The following is a 14,181-nucleotide window of genomic DNA, read 5'->3' on the forward strand; positions in this document are numbered from 1 at the left end:
TACGAAAAATCTGCAGATACAAAAAATTCTGTGGTGGTGGCCAGAATTAGGATGCAAGTAAGATGGAGGAGTAGAAGAAGGGAAAGACGAGAGGAAGGAGTAGTTGCAAGGAGAGTGGAAAGGTTACAAGAGGATGAGAAAAACGTAGAGTATAAGAGAGAAGTGGAGGAACGATTGGGCAAATATGAATTGGAGCAGATGGGAGACGTGGAAGGTATGTGTAAGATATTTACAGAAGAAATATGTGCAGCATGTGATGTGGTGTGTGGAAGGAAGAGAAGACGGAGGGGGGTGCAAGGAACAGCGTGGTGGACTGAAGAGGTGAAACAGGCTGTGGCACAAAAGAAGAAAGCATACAATGAATGGATGAGAAATAGGGGCGTGGAAGAAGTTGAGAGGCGGAAGAGAGAGTTATATGTGGAAAGGAAGAGAGAGGTGAAAAGACTGGTAAGAGAGAGTAAGAAGAGAGTGGATGAGGAATTTGGAAGGAATTTGAGTGTAAAGTGGAGGGACTGTAAGAAAATGTTCTGGAAAGAGGTGAAAAGAGTAAGACAGGGTGGAAGTGAAGTTATCAGGGGAGTGAAAGATAAAAATGGTAGATTACTAGTGGAGAAGGGAGAAAAAGTGAGCAGATGGAGAGAACACTTTAAGGAATTGTTGAACGTAGAGGATGGAAGTAATGCGAGTATAAGTGGCTGGGGAATGGCTGGGAGAAGGAGGGAGGTGAGAAGACAGGAAGAAATCAGTAGGATAGAAGTTGTGGAAGCAATGAAGAAAGTTAAATCGGGGAAAGCCCCAGGAATTGATGGAGTGTGTGGTGAAATGCTGAAGCATGGGGGAGAGATAGTAGTAGAATGGATGTGGAAGATGTGCAGATTGGCCTGGGAGGAAGGTAGAGTCCCGGAGGATTGGAAGTCAGGTATAATTATTCCCTTGTACAAAGGAAAAGGAGAAAAAGAAGTGTGTGGTAATCATAGGGGCATTTGTCTTCTTAGTATAATAGGAAAAGTGTATGGTAGGATACTTATAGACAGAGTTAGAGAAAGAACAGAGAAATTAGTTGGAGAAGAACAGGGAGGCATTAGGAAGGGAAGAGGTTGTGTAGATCAGATATTCATTCTTAGATCTTTAGTGGAAAAGTTTCTAGAGAAGGGAAAGAAGTTGTATGCGGCTTTCATGGATTTGGAGAAAGCATATGACAGGGTGGACAGACAAGGATTGTGGAAAGTGTTAAGAATATATGGAGTAGATGGGAAGTTGTTGAATGCTGTGAAGAGTATGTACGATGGTACGAAGGCTGCAGTGCGTGTGGATGGTGAACTAAGTGAATTTTTCTCTTTGAAAGTTGGTTTGAAACAGGGATGTGTCATGTCTCCATGGTTGTTCAATCTGTACATGGATGGGGTAATAAAAGAGGTACAAGGTAGGGTAGTGGATGCTGGAGTGGCCCTGGTGAGAGAGGATAGTGTTTGGAAACTCCCTGTACTGTTGTTTGCAGATGATACTGTGTTGTTGAGTGAAGACGAAGGGGAGCTGCAAGGCTTGGTGGATGAGTTTGAGAGAGTGTGTAAGAAACGGAACCTAAAGGTGAATGTAGGGAAGAGTAAAGTGATGGTCTTTGAGAGAGGTGAAGTTAGTGAATGTACAGCGAGGTTGGATGGTGAGGAATTGGAAAATGTGAGTACGTTTAAGTATTTGGGTAGTGTGATGAGTAAGGATGGAGGTTTGGAGGGTGAAGTGCTTGAAAGGGTACAGCAGGGAAGAACGGTTGCTGGTTCCTTGAAAGCAGTGATAAGAAACAGGGAAGTGAGCATGGAAGTGAAAAAGTTACTACATGACAGTATTGTGATACCAACTCTAACGTACGGAAGTGAAGCTTGGACATTGTTGGAAGGACACAAGTCAAGAGTGAGAGCAGTGGAAATGAGTTATTTAAGAGGAGCCTGTGGAGTCACGTGGAGAGACAGGCTGACGAATGAGGATATAAAGGAACGTTGTGGTGTGGATGTGGATGTGATAGGAAGCGTTATGAGGAATACACTGAGGTGGTTTGGCCATGTGGAGAGGATGGAGGGTGAAAGACTGACGAAGAGAGTTTATATGAGTGAGGTGGAGGGGGAAAGAGGGAGGGGGAGGCCGAGGATGAGATGGAGGGATGGGGTGGAGAGGTATATGAGAGAGGGGGGTGTGAGTTGGGAGCAGGGCAGTGAAATGGCGGGGGACAGGGCGACTTGGAGGCGATTTGTTTGTGGCCACCTGAAACGGGATTGAGGCGTCTGGCAATAGATAGATAGATTGTGTGTGTGTGGGGGGGGTGGTCAGTCACAGCAAGGAAGGATAGGGTTAGGTGAAGACACTGAAAAGGAGGTGAGGTGATAATTGCAGTTCAAGGAAGGGTAGGGGATAAGTGGAGGAGGAGAGACAATAATGGGTGTTAATCTGGGTATGTGGGGGGGAGGAAGAGAGAGAGAGAGGGGATAGCACAGAAGTAGGAATGGAGTAGAATGGCAGTGGGGTAGAGGGAAAGAATTTTGTGACCTCAGTAATTATGGGATTAAGGTTCGGTTGGAGAGAGAGAGAGGGGGGATAGCACAGACATAGGAATGGAGTAGAATGGCAATGGGGTAGAGGAAAAGAATTTTATGACCACAGTAATTATGGGATTAGGGTTAGGTTGGAGAGAGAGAGAGAGAAAGAGAGGATAGCACAGAAGTAGGTATGGAATAGAAAGATGATGAGGTAGAGGGAAAGAATTTTGTGACCTCAGTAATTATGGGATTAGGGTTGGGTTGTAGGGAGAGAGAGAGAGAGAGAGAGAGAGAGAGAGGGGATAGCACAGAAGTAGGTATGGAGTAGAATGGTGATGAGGTAGAGGGAAAGAATTTTGTGACCTCAGTATTTATGGGATTAGGGTTGGGTTGGAGAAAGAGAGAGAGAGAGAGAATATAAGAATGAGAGATGGACTTATGAAAAAAAAAACGACTTACGAAAACCTTTTACAACCAATTACTTTCATTAGTTGGGGACTGCCTGTATAATGTGCTTTGTCAGTGCAACTTTGTCAGTGATGCAGCTGTTGCTGTAGCACATTTTAATACTATACTAAAACTTAACTAATACAGGTACATCAATAATTTTCTGGCATCATTGGTTCCAGAGCCATGCTGAATGAACCGTTTTTCTGAACTTACAGAGGTCACATACGTCCATCCATCCATCTATCATCTAATCCAGTGTTGCCCCAAGAGGAGCACAGGAGCTTGTGGCTAGGCAAGTTGGTCCTGACATTTAAGATGAGAGTGACCAGCCTCACTCATCCCTGAATGGCATTACATGAGCAATAAACCCTAACCACCTCGTGGATATAAACCTACAACGGCTCAATCTGACTGGAGCGCCTTAATTACCCACTAGACCACCAGGCGCCATAATTTGGTTATATGTTTACCATCCAGTGTAGTACTGTAAATGGTGTCATGGTCTACAGGGAATAGTTTGGCTTGTCACTCAGTGTAGAGTCTCCTGTAGACAGAAGGAAGTGGAAAGAATGAAAGAATGAAATACAAAAGAGGAAGGAGGAAAGAAAGAGAGGAAAGGACAGACATCCAAGAGCTGCACTACATTGAGTGAGTGGATGCTAAGCCCCCCCACCTACCACATATGATAATTAACAGTGACAGCAGAGGTCACGTATAATATGGTAATTCATCGATACAAATCTCTGACCCACTATCCTTCAGTATAATAACACTCCTGTTCTAAATTAGGTTTTCTGTGGAACAACTGAGCCTGGTTCATTATCATGCTGCCTGACAAGTCCACACCATCACTCCAGCACTGTGGAAACCATTCCATCATCACTTGATGATGCTCAGTACTCAAACCACCTTTCATACCATTTTTAATGCTCATATGCGTTTTCAAACCAGTCTGCATAGAATTTTTAATATTTTTTTTCCCTTTGCTTTTGTATCATAAACAGTTGATGAATCATTACCATATGTCACTTAACTTTAACAGGGGAGCACCACATTTTTTTTTTTTTTTTTTTTTTTTTTTTTTTTTCCCCATAATAAAAATGTCTCTGCATTAAATCCCCACGAACAGTTGTTAATACACTATTCTGACCAGACAGGTTAATGAAAATACAGGTCTACCCCGCTATATGATCCATTGCAATACGATACCCCATCTCAGGAATGTGAAAGAATTAACACCCTTCCCCACCTAATAGTGACCAGTCCCCAGTTATGTGATCAGGTTTTGTTTTGTTTTTAACGAACTTTGATGATATTTTAGACTTAAATTTTGTGTTCAGGTTGATTTATAAACTGTTTTAAACTTAGATTAATGTGTTTTAGTCATAAGTGGGGTGAACACTGTCATTTTTTGGTACAGTATACTAAGTTTGACTTTTTTTCATACTTATTTTTGATGATTTTCATATTTTATTTTTTGGTTTAGGTGAGTTATAAATTGCTTTCAGGCTTAGTTTAACTTGTTTTTAAGTTATTTGGGGGTTTAGGTAAGCTAGAAACTTGTGTTTGGACTCATTTGGGTAGGTTTTGGATTTGTTTAGGGGGGAGGAGTAACCCCAAGGTTCCCAGTGTGGTTTGCTGTAGCTCGATGTTGCTCTAACATGGCACGACTTTGTGGAAGGAAATAAACATTCTCACACGGGCACTGTTAGCGAAATGCAGTAATTTGAACCGTGCAGGCTGTGATGCGGTGTGCGTCATGCAGCCTCACAATACTTGACGTCATCGATTACGCTTCGCCTTTCTCGCTGTCCCAGCCCCCTAACCAATCAGGACCCCCTTACCTCCCTCCTTCCTCCCACGTTCCCCACTCGGCCCACTCCTACCCACACAATCCTCCTCAGCTTGCCTCATGTTGCAAGACTTTGAAGGATTTTAGTGTGCATTCTCCCCCTCTACCTCATCTCCGGTGATGTGTGTCTGCTCTTCTCCTCACATAAGGTACAATAAATAAAAAAGTCCTATTGATCTAATGTATTTTTTATAACCGTATTAATACTTTTAGGAGGTTTAAATTGGGGAGTACCAAAAAAAATTGCACCACAAGGGGGTAAAAGTGGAGTTTGGGGTAAAAGTGGAGTTTGGGCAGGGGTTCAGAAGGAAATAGGGGTTTTCAAGAGCGGAAGCAAATACTGTACCTGCGTTAGGGGAGGACCGACTATTTTCTGTGTTACCTACACTCCTTGTTGGGCAACACAGGATTGGATGACGAACATAATATTCCTGTTTAATGATACCCCGGCTAAACGATGGGTTTTCCCAAACGCATCTCATTGTTATAATGGGGATGGCCTGTATACTGTACATAAAGATACAGGCAGCCAGTGTGGTACAGTAAGTCACTGAATAGCTACATATCAGTTAGTATGGTAGCAGCATTCCTCGTGACGACTGATTTTCACACACAAACAGCTCTAAAACGCAACAACACTTTATGCAGTCCATACTCATTTATATGAGGTGCATCCCAAAACTTCCAGAAATTTGAAAGCAGGATGGAAACTGCGTGTCGTATGGTGTGTGGATGCTAGATGGCAGCGCATGCATCCTTTGTTCGGTATTGTGTCAAGTGGCGTTGTGCTGGGTGGATGTGTTCGCCTTATGTGCGTGTTTTTTTATCGTGTTTGGATTAGTTTGCGGATTTTGTGATCCCAAAAAATGGGAATGTGAAAGAGCAATGTGTGTGCATCAAGTTTTGTGTGAAACTCAGGAAGAATGTGGCAGAAACTCCTAAACTGTTAAAACGAGCATTTGGTGACAATGCACTGGGGGTTACACAAACCTACGAGTGACTTAAGCATTTTAAATACAGACGGACGTCAACAGATGGTGGTGCACGTTTTGGTCGCTCATCCACCATTTCAACTCCTGTCATTGTGGCCAGAGCTCATGCAATCATCCTCGAAGATCGTGGGAAGACAATCCGCGATGTTTATGACATTGTTAACCTATCTAGAGGCTAAAATATCCAGACAAGTGGCTCACAAGCAAATGGGTGCTTCACCATGACAGTGCACCTGCGCACACAGCCCTTGTTGTTCATCAGTTTTTGGTATCTAAAAACATGTCGGTTGTCTCCCACCCCCATGTTCACCAGATTTGGCCCCCTGTGAATTTTTCCTCTTTCCAAATATGAAAACACAGCCGAAAGGGCAAAGATTTGACACCACTGAGGAGATCCAAGAGGAATCGCAGAAGGTCCTGAACAAGCTGATGCTCAAGGACTTCCAGAACATGTTCCGATCGTGGGAGAAATACTGGGATTGATGTCTGCACACCCAAGGAGACTACTTTGAAGGGGGCTGGTGATAAGGTTTGACGTAAGTTTTTTCTTCTTCTGTAGTAAAATTTCAGAAACTTCTGGGTAGCGCTTCGTAAAGTGGCGTAGTAGATACCAATGATGGAAGTAAGCATTTTATTTGACTGTGGTATTATTTCAGAATAAAATGAAGTAGTGATGTAATATTTATGGGTAAACTTAACAAAAAAAATGAAAAATGTTATGAAAAATGTCAAATTCACGAGAACAGAACCTAATCATTTGAAATAGTTAATTGTGAGAATTTCATATTCTGAGTAAAAATACACTAAGAACAATGCTGGCTCACAAGGTTAGTTAGGAGAAATATGAGAAATGGCTCGTCTGGTTCACAATCAAGAGTAGAAGAATTGGTATAAACACAGCCAATCCAGTTCCTCCAGTCTTTTTAGGAGTTAGTATTCAGGTATTAGGCAAAAAAATGAGTGTACATTGTGGACCCTGAACCAATTAACATTTATTTTCATTTATTCCTTTGTTTGGCTTTGGAGGGGCTTCATCATTGTGGTACTTTGGTGGGTCATTTAACCACGATCAAGGAAATTTGACTGTATAAGACTTGTTTTTGTGCCTGATACCACTACTGACACTTGCATCTTTCTTAGAAGCCGTAGCAAGGGTTAACGTAAGTAAAATTTGTTAAGAATTGGACAAGTTACAGGGATCACCACCAGGACATGCAGTGTAAGCAATCCAAGTGAGCACACATTACATTCTGTGCCATCTGTGGCCTCTGAGTGGACCAGTAAAGTGCGCTTTGTGAACGCATGACGAGCGAGTGAGCATTTGTACATACACCTGTCATCATAATTTCATCTTGGTGTACTCTTTCACATAATATTCGTTATTTAATTGTTAGAATTCATGCAAGAAAACTTAGTGTTAGAACAGGAAGTCTGTTTAAATTCAGTTTCATAGTTGAGCATGTCAGTTGAATCTCGGTACATTCCCTTGGAAAGCTAGGATTCCAAGGGGTTTCTTTTGTCTCCTGAATAAATATACCTGTATAGCTAAAAACAAACTTTATTGAATTACTGTATCTTCTACCTGCTGAAAGAATCTTCTCTCTATCTCACATAGTAGAAGAGTTATCAGCCTCTAAAAACCATCACGGTCGGGCCGTGTCATGTCGGGCTGGGCCGGGCTGGGTCTTGTTGGGCTGCTCATTTCTTAGCTGAACGTAGATTAAACATCACTTTGCTAACTCGCTCGTAACTAGTCTGGTGGGTGCAAGAATTTCAAATGCCGTCTCATACTTTTGTCTGAGTTAACCCTTCCACCTCATTTTTTTTTTTTTTTTTTTTTTTTTTTTTTTTTTTTTTTAAATGCCCCCCACACGGGTTTTGAGATATATAAAGAAAATTTTTTTGATAATATATTCCACACCAGAAAAAAGACCATAATTTTCTGAGTAAAATGATGTCTAACAATGTTTAAAAAAATATACATATATATATATATATATATATATATATATATATATATATATATATATATATATGTATATATATATATATATATATATATATATATATATATATATATATGCATATATATATATATATGTATATATATATATATATATATATATATACTTATATATATATGTGTATATATATATATATATATATATATATATATATATATATACACAAGTATGTTTTTTGAACTGTCAGAACCTGTGATGTTGGAGCTTCTCCATTGCCAGATGTATGCCACTTGGTAAAATGATAAACTCATAGCTTTTTTTTCTCTTTCTCTCCCTTTTTCTCTTTTTATAATAGCACCTTCATTTTCACTCTCAATTTCATCTGACAACATATCTGAGCCATCAGACATCGCCTTCGTCAGATCCAAGTACTGTAGTAAATAGAGCAGTCAGAGGCTGCCGCAGCAGCGGAAACATCTTGTACCTTGCACTTTGACATACTACTGGTAAGTGACGAAAATAATAGACAATAAATTAGCTCTCCTATGATTGCAGCACCTCAGTATTGCTGTCTCCTGATATATGAAACATTATTGGGCCCCCAGTACTGGTGCGCAAATATAAATAAGTCCAGAACACGTTTATGTGCCAGTCGATGACTACAGACATTTTTGGGGGGGCATTCGTACATAACACCTGATCTGGAAGGGTTAAACAAGGTGCCAGACAATCTGATGCCGGATTATCAGTGTTGTGCCTGTATTGTTAATATGTCTTATAATGCTGTACATGCTGCAGTATTTTTTTTTTTTTATTTTTTTTTATGGTATTAGAGTTATTTTAAATAAATCCCACTTTACTCCATCTCATTGGTAAGAATCAGGGTTTAGATGATGGTGATGTTGATTATAATTTGGTACTTGGTAACAGTGCCTTATTTCTTCTTTCTCCCTGTGTTACAGTTAATGGAATACGAGGTGCGAGCTCGGGAGCAGGTGATAGTTCTGCTTAGACTTGGGGAAGATCAGCCAGCTCTGCGACGTGCTATACAGAGCGGTGACACTGACCTCATACACACTGTCCTGTATAGACTTAGGCATAAACTCTCTTCAGCAGAGTTTCAGGTACAGTTCCTTAAAATTTACCTTTCATCAGTCACTTCACCTTGGTGACAGCTACCATGCTTTATTATTATTATTATTTTTATTACTCTTATTATTATTATTATTATTATTATTACTGTTATTATTTTTACTGATTATTATTATTATTATTATTATTATTATTGTTGTTGTTGTTATTGTTGTTGTTGTTAACCCCATCTGTCTTGTGCATTTTTACATTTTACTTTTCCAACCACCAAACAGTTATAGTACATTTAGTAAAGTCCTGTCATAACATAGGAGTTAAGGAAGACTAAATTATAAATCCTTCCAGTCCAAAAAGCTACATCAGAGCTGTATACAGTTGTCTGGAGGTAACAGATAAATTGAAAATAAGTCCCCAGAAGGAAGCAGCTAATCAGGCTATTACCAGTTGAATTTATTCAACTCATGGGACAGCCTCCATTTGTGAGGAGGCAAGTGAGGTCCGTATCCAATCCCTGCATGTCGTAGTCTCTCCAGAACAGAATAAAATCATCTAAACATAGTTGGAGTACATAAATAAAGACATCCTGTGGCTGAAGGGGTCAGTGCTCTTTCATCATCATCCTGACATTTATCCATCTCCCATACATAACTTATCCTCTTCACTCTAGTATAAGCTTATGACAAGCGATATTCCTTTTTCCTTTTACAGCCATTGATGCTACTTTTTGCTATTGTCACTGATATTAGTTGTTGTTGTTGCTCAACCTCAGTCCATCTGATTGAGCAGACCCATCGACTGCTGGTAAGCAACTGCCCCAGTGGGGTTTCCTGCATCGCAGTTGCTGTGTCTGCATTTTAGAGTGGCATGTGCTGTGCAGTGCCCCATTACATGTGTTATATTGTGTGGACCTATTATACAAGTTGGGCACATGTCATCTATGGTGTCCAGCTCAAAGCCTAGCTAAGTCAACTCCATCATTTTCTGTTTAAAGACACCTCTGATATGTGGATGTGAAGAGGGGGGCTTATAGTATGGTGTTGTCATCAAGCCTTGTGCATGAAGTGAGTATGTAGGTGTTTCTGCACTGCTGTAGTCACAGTGCACAACTCTGAAGTTGTCATTATCCTACCCTGGCAACGTACCTGTCAGCAATGTGTCCGATTTCCTATCATACATGAAACATATTATTCTGCACGAATATTTTATACACGAATATTATTATACACGAACATAATATACACAAATCACAGACATATTATATTATACACAAAACCAGACACACTGTTGATGGGTAGGTTGCCAGAGCATGATAATGACAACCTCAGAGTCGCACGCCACAACTATAGTGTTGGAATGTCTAAAGGTGGGATATTGTTGTAGATAATTTGATAATGTTTGTAAGATGATTGCTTATTGTGCCTAGTTGTGTTATGTATTTGTTATGTAATGACAGGTTGTGTTTTTGCACAGGCTGCTGCATAGAATTGTATGCCCCTCATATCAAGGTAGTCTCTGACAGGGAGGACTTTAGTTTCAAAGTATAAGAGTGCTGAGGGAATGGTTTTGGTGACACCATTGATGATGCATATGGTGTTATTCCATATGATTTGCAAGGTGTAGTGGGTAGCATCAAAGGCATTACTAGGATCTTTTGTAGTGAGAAGTATGCGTTGTGTGAGTGTCGCAGTGTCGATGCCATCCAGTGCTTGTTGTGTAAGAATAATCAGTAAAGTGTTTGCAGCGCCCAGTGCTCTGAATCCTTGTGGTAAAGGAGCAAGAGGAAGATTGGGAGTATCTTTGTTGTGGTGTTCATGTATATTGTATGGTGTGCTAAGTAGTGTTGGTCTGTACGAAGAAAAGAATGTTGGGTCATTGGTCTAAGTATAGTGATGTTTGTTCCATGTTTCCAAACACTGGAAGTGCTACGGTGTGCATATGAGTGATGATGTTTGTGAAGGCCTGTGTTCCTTATGGTCGTAAATGTTTTTGGTGCAGGTTGCTGATGCCATCTGGTTCTGTGCATTTAGGGCTCTTTCTTTTCTTGAAAACATTTCATGTCTGTTCTAGAGTGAAGAACGTTGCACGGTGATAGAGTGGAAGGGACTCCTTGTGTTCAGGGGGTTGGTGTTTAGACTGTGTATGCTGATGTCAAGTGACATATGTTTGTGTAGTGGATTGCAAGTATGTTTGCTTTTTCGTTGTAGGAAGGAATGTGTTGAAGGCAATGGTGACATGGGTTATGCATGTGTATGTTTGTGGTTTAATGATACTGTTAAATGTTTTGTAGGCCAATAGGGGGTCTGTGGAGTGACTAAGTGTTGTTACAAAGGACATCCAATGCTTCATCCATCCTTTCATTCACCATCCAATCCTATGTTGTCCGATGAGGAGCGGTGGAGCCCAGGGTTAGGCAAGTTGGTCCTGACATTTAAAATGAGAGTGACCAGCCTCACTCATCCCTGAGTAGCATTACGTGATCAATAAACCCCAACCACCCCATGGATATAAACCAACACAGGCTTAATCCTATTGAAGCTACTTAATTACCCACTAAACCACCAGGCACCATAATTTGGTTATATGGTTACCACCCAGTGTAGCAAATGGTTTCCTGGTGTACAGGAAACCATTTGGCTTGTCACTCAGCGTGGAGTCACCCATAGGCAGAAGGAAGGGGAAAGAATGAAGGAAAGAAAGGCAGAAGAGGGATTGTAAATTCACCCATAGGCAGAAGGAGGTGGAAAGAATGAAGGAAAGAAAGACAGAAGAGGAAGGAAGGACAAGAGGAAAGAGCAGGCACCCAAAGTGGCACTACATCGAGTGAGTGGTTGGTGAGCGCCCCCACGTTCCATTTTCTTTTTTACTAACTTCGTGTAGTTCTTGGAGCTTTGTGTGTGGGAGAGCTGAGTTGTGTTTAAAATTGTTGCATTCTCCTCTGAGGTGGGCAATCTGTGGTGTAAAGTTTAGGCTGTAATGTCTTCTGTTCCTTGTGGAATGTGACATTTGGGTTGAGTATGATGCTGGAATTTGTAATGCACCTATTAATGTGTGTAATGGGTGTTTTGCTTAGTGTGCAGAAATGTTCTGTTTCTTCAGTGAAATTTGCCTAGTCTGCTTTGTAGTTTGTATAGTGGTGTATATTAATATAATGCTTAATAGTTGTACAGTATTTTGAGACTTCTGATGGGTGACTCTACACTAAGTGACAAGACAGATAATATCCTGTACACCAGGATACCATTTACTATGTTGGGGGATGACCATATAACTAAACTATGGCACTTGGTGGTTTAGTGGGTAATTAGGGTGCTCCAATCGGATTGAACCTTTGTCAGTTTATATCCAAGGGGTGGTTTAGGTTTATTGCTCACGTAATGCCAATCAGGGATGAGTTAGGCTGGTCACTCTCATCTTAAATGTCAGGACCAACTTGCCAAGCCCCAGGCTCCTGTGCTTCTCATGGGGAAACACAGATTTAGATGATGTATGATGTATGTATGCTTAGTATCCACTATTTCACTCAAGTTTTTTAACTTGGTTGATATTCTTGTCCATTGGCAGCGTATTTCACAGCATTCAGTGACAGTGAAACAGTACTTTAGCTCTGCATTCTTTCCATAGCTCTTCTTTGTGGCAGACATCAGTTTTGAGTGTTAAACCCTTGTTACAGCTCAGCATTGAAGATGAAGAGATGGAAATTATAGGCCAAGTTAAAGTGGACATCATAGTGATATTAATAGTTTACTTTTGCAGATGCTGGTTCGGAACTTCCCTGCAGCCCAAGCTTTGTATCTGCGCAGCTGCCGGGATGGGGATGTGGAGGAGCTGAGAGACATGCTGGTGCAGGAGGATGACTTTCTTGCACAGGCCCTCCTTAGGTTCAAAGAGGCTTACACTACTTCTGTAAGTCTGCCCACACCTCAGTCCATTCACTAGAAGAGTAAAAGCATGTAGCTGTAGCAAGAACAATTGGTAATACATTATTCTGATGTACTAATTGAGTTATTGGAGAGTGTTTCCAGCCACCGCACTATAGGAGCACTTAATGACATCCGGCTCAACAAATATTAAGGATCAGCAAGCAGATTATGATTGGAGGTTTGAATATGATTAACATTCACACTATACCTATCCTCCTTGCCAGCGTTCAGACACCAGGGTAGCGTCACTGCAGAGTGCCCTGGGGCTACTTAGACGGGCCCGGAATGACACACAGCAACTTCAGCAGCTTACTGAGGAACAGATTAAGCTCTACAGATGTCAGGTGGGGGTGCACACTCTGTAGGCAGAGGCAGAATATGGCAAATATGTACATCAGTATGTTCTGGAGTTTTGTATATTGTATATTAATTAGCTGCCTTTTGCTTTTAGTTTGATGCAGTTGATGTGGTGTATTTAATCCTCATTGTTTCAGTGACTGTATATTCTACTCTTATTTTCTTATCCACAAAGAAAATGCTTCTTGGCTGAAAGAGCGTTATTTGAGGATGATAATTGTCCATTGTTAAACTAAAACTCAGTTCTTAAGTGTACCAGTTACATGATATATTTATTTAATTATTTATTTATTATCTTTTGATTGTTAGTGTCCATATTGAAGGCATTTGCTGAACGAGAAAAGAGTAGATTTTAAACCTGTTTCTAATGTATTGGAATATTACTGGGCAGAGAGAGTTCAGGTTGATAATTATTGTACTGTATTCTGTAATGCTGTGCAGTATTTGGAGTTATTTTCAGCATATGTTCATGTATTGCCATGTATATTTATGCCTCAGGTGCGATTAGAGGAGAGCCAGCAAAAGTCTTACATGAACCTATCCCTCCATGACACAGTACATCAGTTACTGATGAATGGCCAACTCAAGGAAGCTGACAAATTGCGGGCAGATTTCAAGATTCCCGAACGAAGGTGAGTTTAACAAGAAGTTATGGGTCGTATTCTAAGTGTTTGGGGGTATTTGTAGCACCTCTTCCTTAGTAAAATACAGTAATCCCTCGATTATCCAGACGTCCATTATCTGGATGCTCTGATCTGGCTGTTCGAAACCATTACAGTAAAACCTCGATATAACGGACTTCAGTATACCGGAATTCACTTTTATCAGAAGCGAGGAGCTACTGGACTAAATTCCTACATATTGGAAAATGTCCGATAATGCCAGAAGCAGTCCGGACTGCCTGACCACTTCAGCTATGTTCTCCACAATAAGGTAAATAAAAGACATGTTTATCAGTGTACAGTACAGTATTATTATAAATATTATATCATTTGATTAATGTAGTGAAGTTATAACACAGTACAG

General features: G+C 40.6%; 1 protein-coding gene across 1 annotated transcript in view; it reads left to right on the plus strand.

Moving 5' to 3' along the window:
- Vps16A (vacuolar protein sorting 16) overlaps nucleotides 1-14,181 on the plus strand; it is a 103,647-nt gene that overhangs the window by 63,474 nt on the left and 25,992 nt on the right. The window contains exons 13-16 of the mRNA XM_080275208.1: nucleotides 8,749-8,910; nucleotides 12,632-12,781; nucleotides 13,023-13,142; nucleotides 13,654-13,787. Coding sequence (XP_080131334.1) covers nucleotides 8,749-8,910; nucleotides 12,632-12,781; nucleotides 13,023-13,142; nucleotides 13,654-13,787 — 566 coding nt within the window. The remainder of the gene's footprint in view (nucleotides 1-8,748; nucleotides 8,911-12,631; nucleotides 12,782-13,022; nucleotides 13,143-13,653; nucleotides 13,788-14,181) is intronic.

Source organism: Coenobita brevimanus, chromosome 61 (genome assembly GCF_032717465.1).
Source record: "Coenobita brevimanus isolate Jiangsu-jjx chromosome 61, ASM3271746v2, whole genome shotgun sequence".
In the NCBI taxonomy this organism is placed as follows: Eukaryota; Metazoa; Arthropoda; class Malacostraca; order Decapoda; family Coenobitidae; genus Coenobita; species Coenobita brevimanus.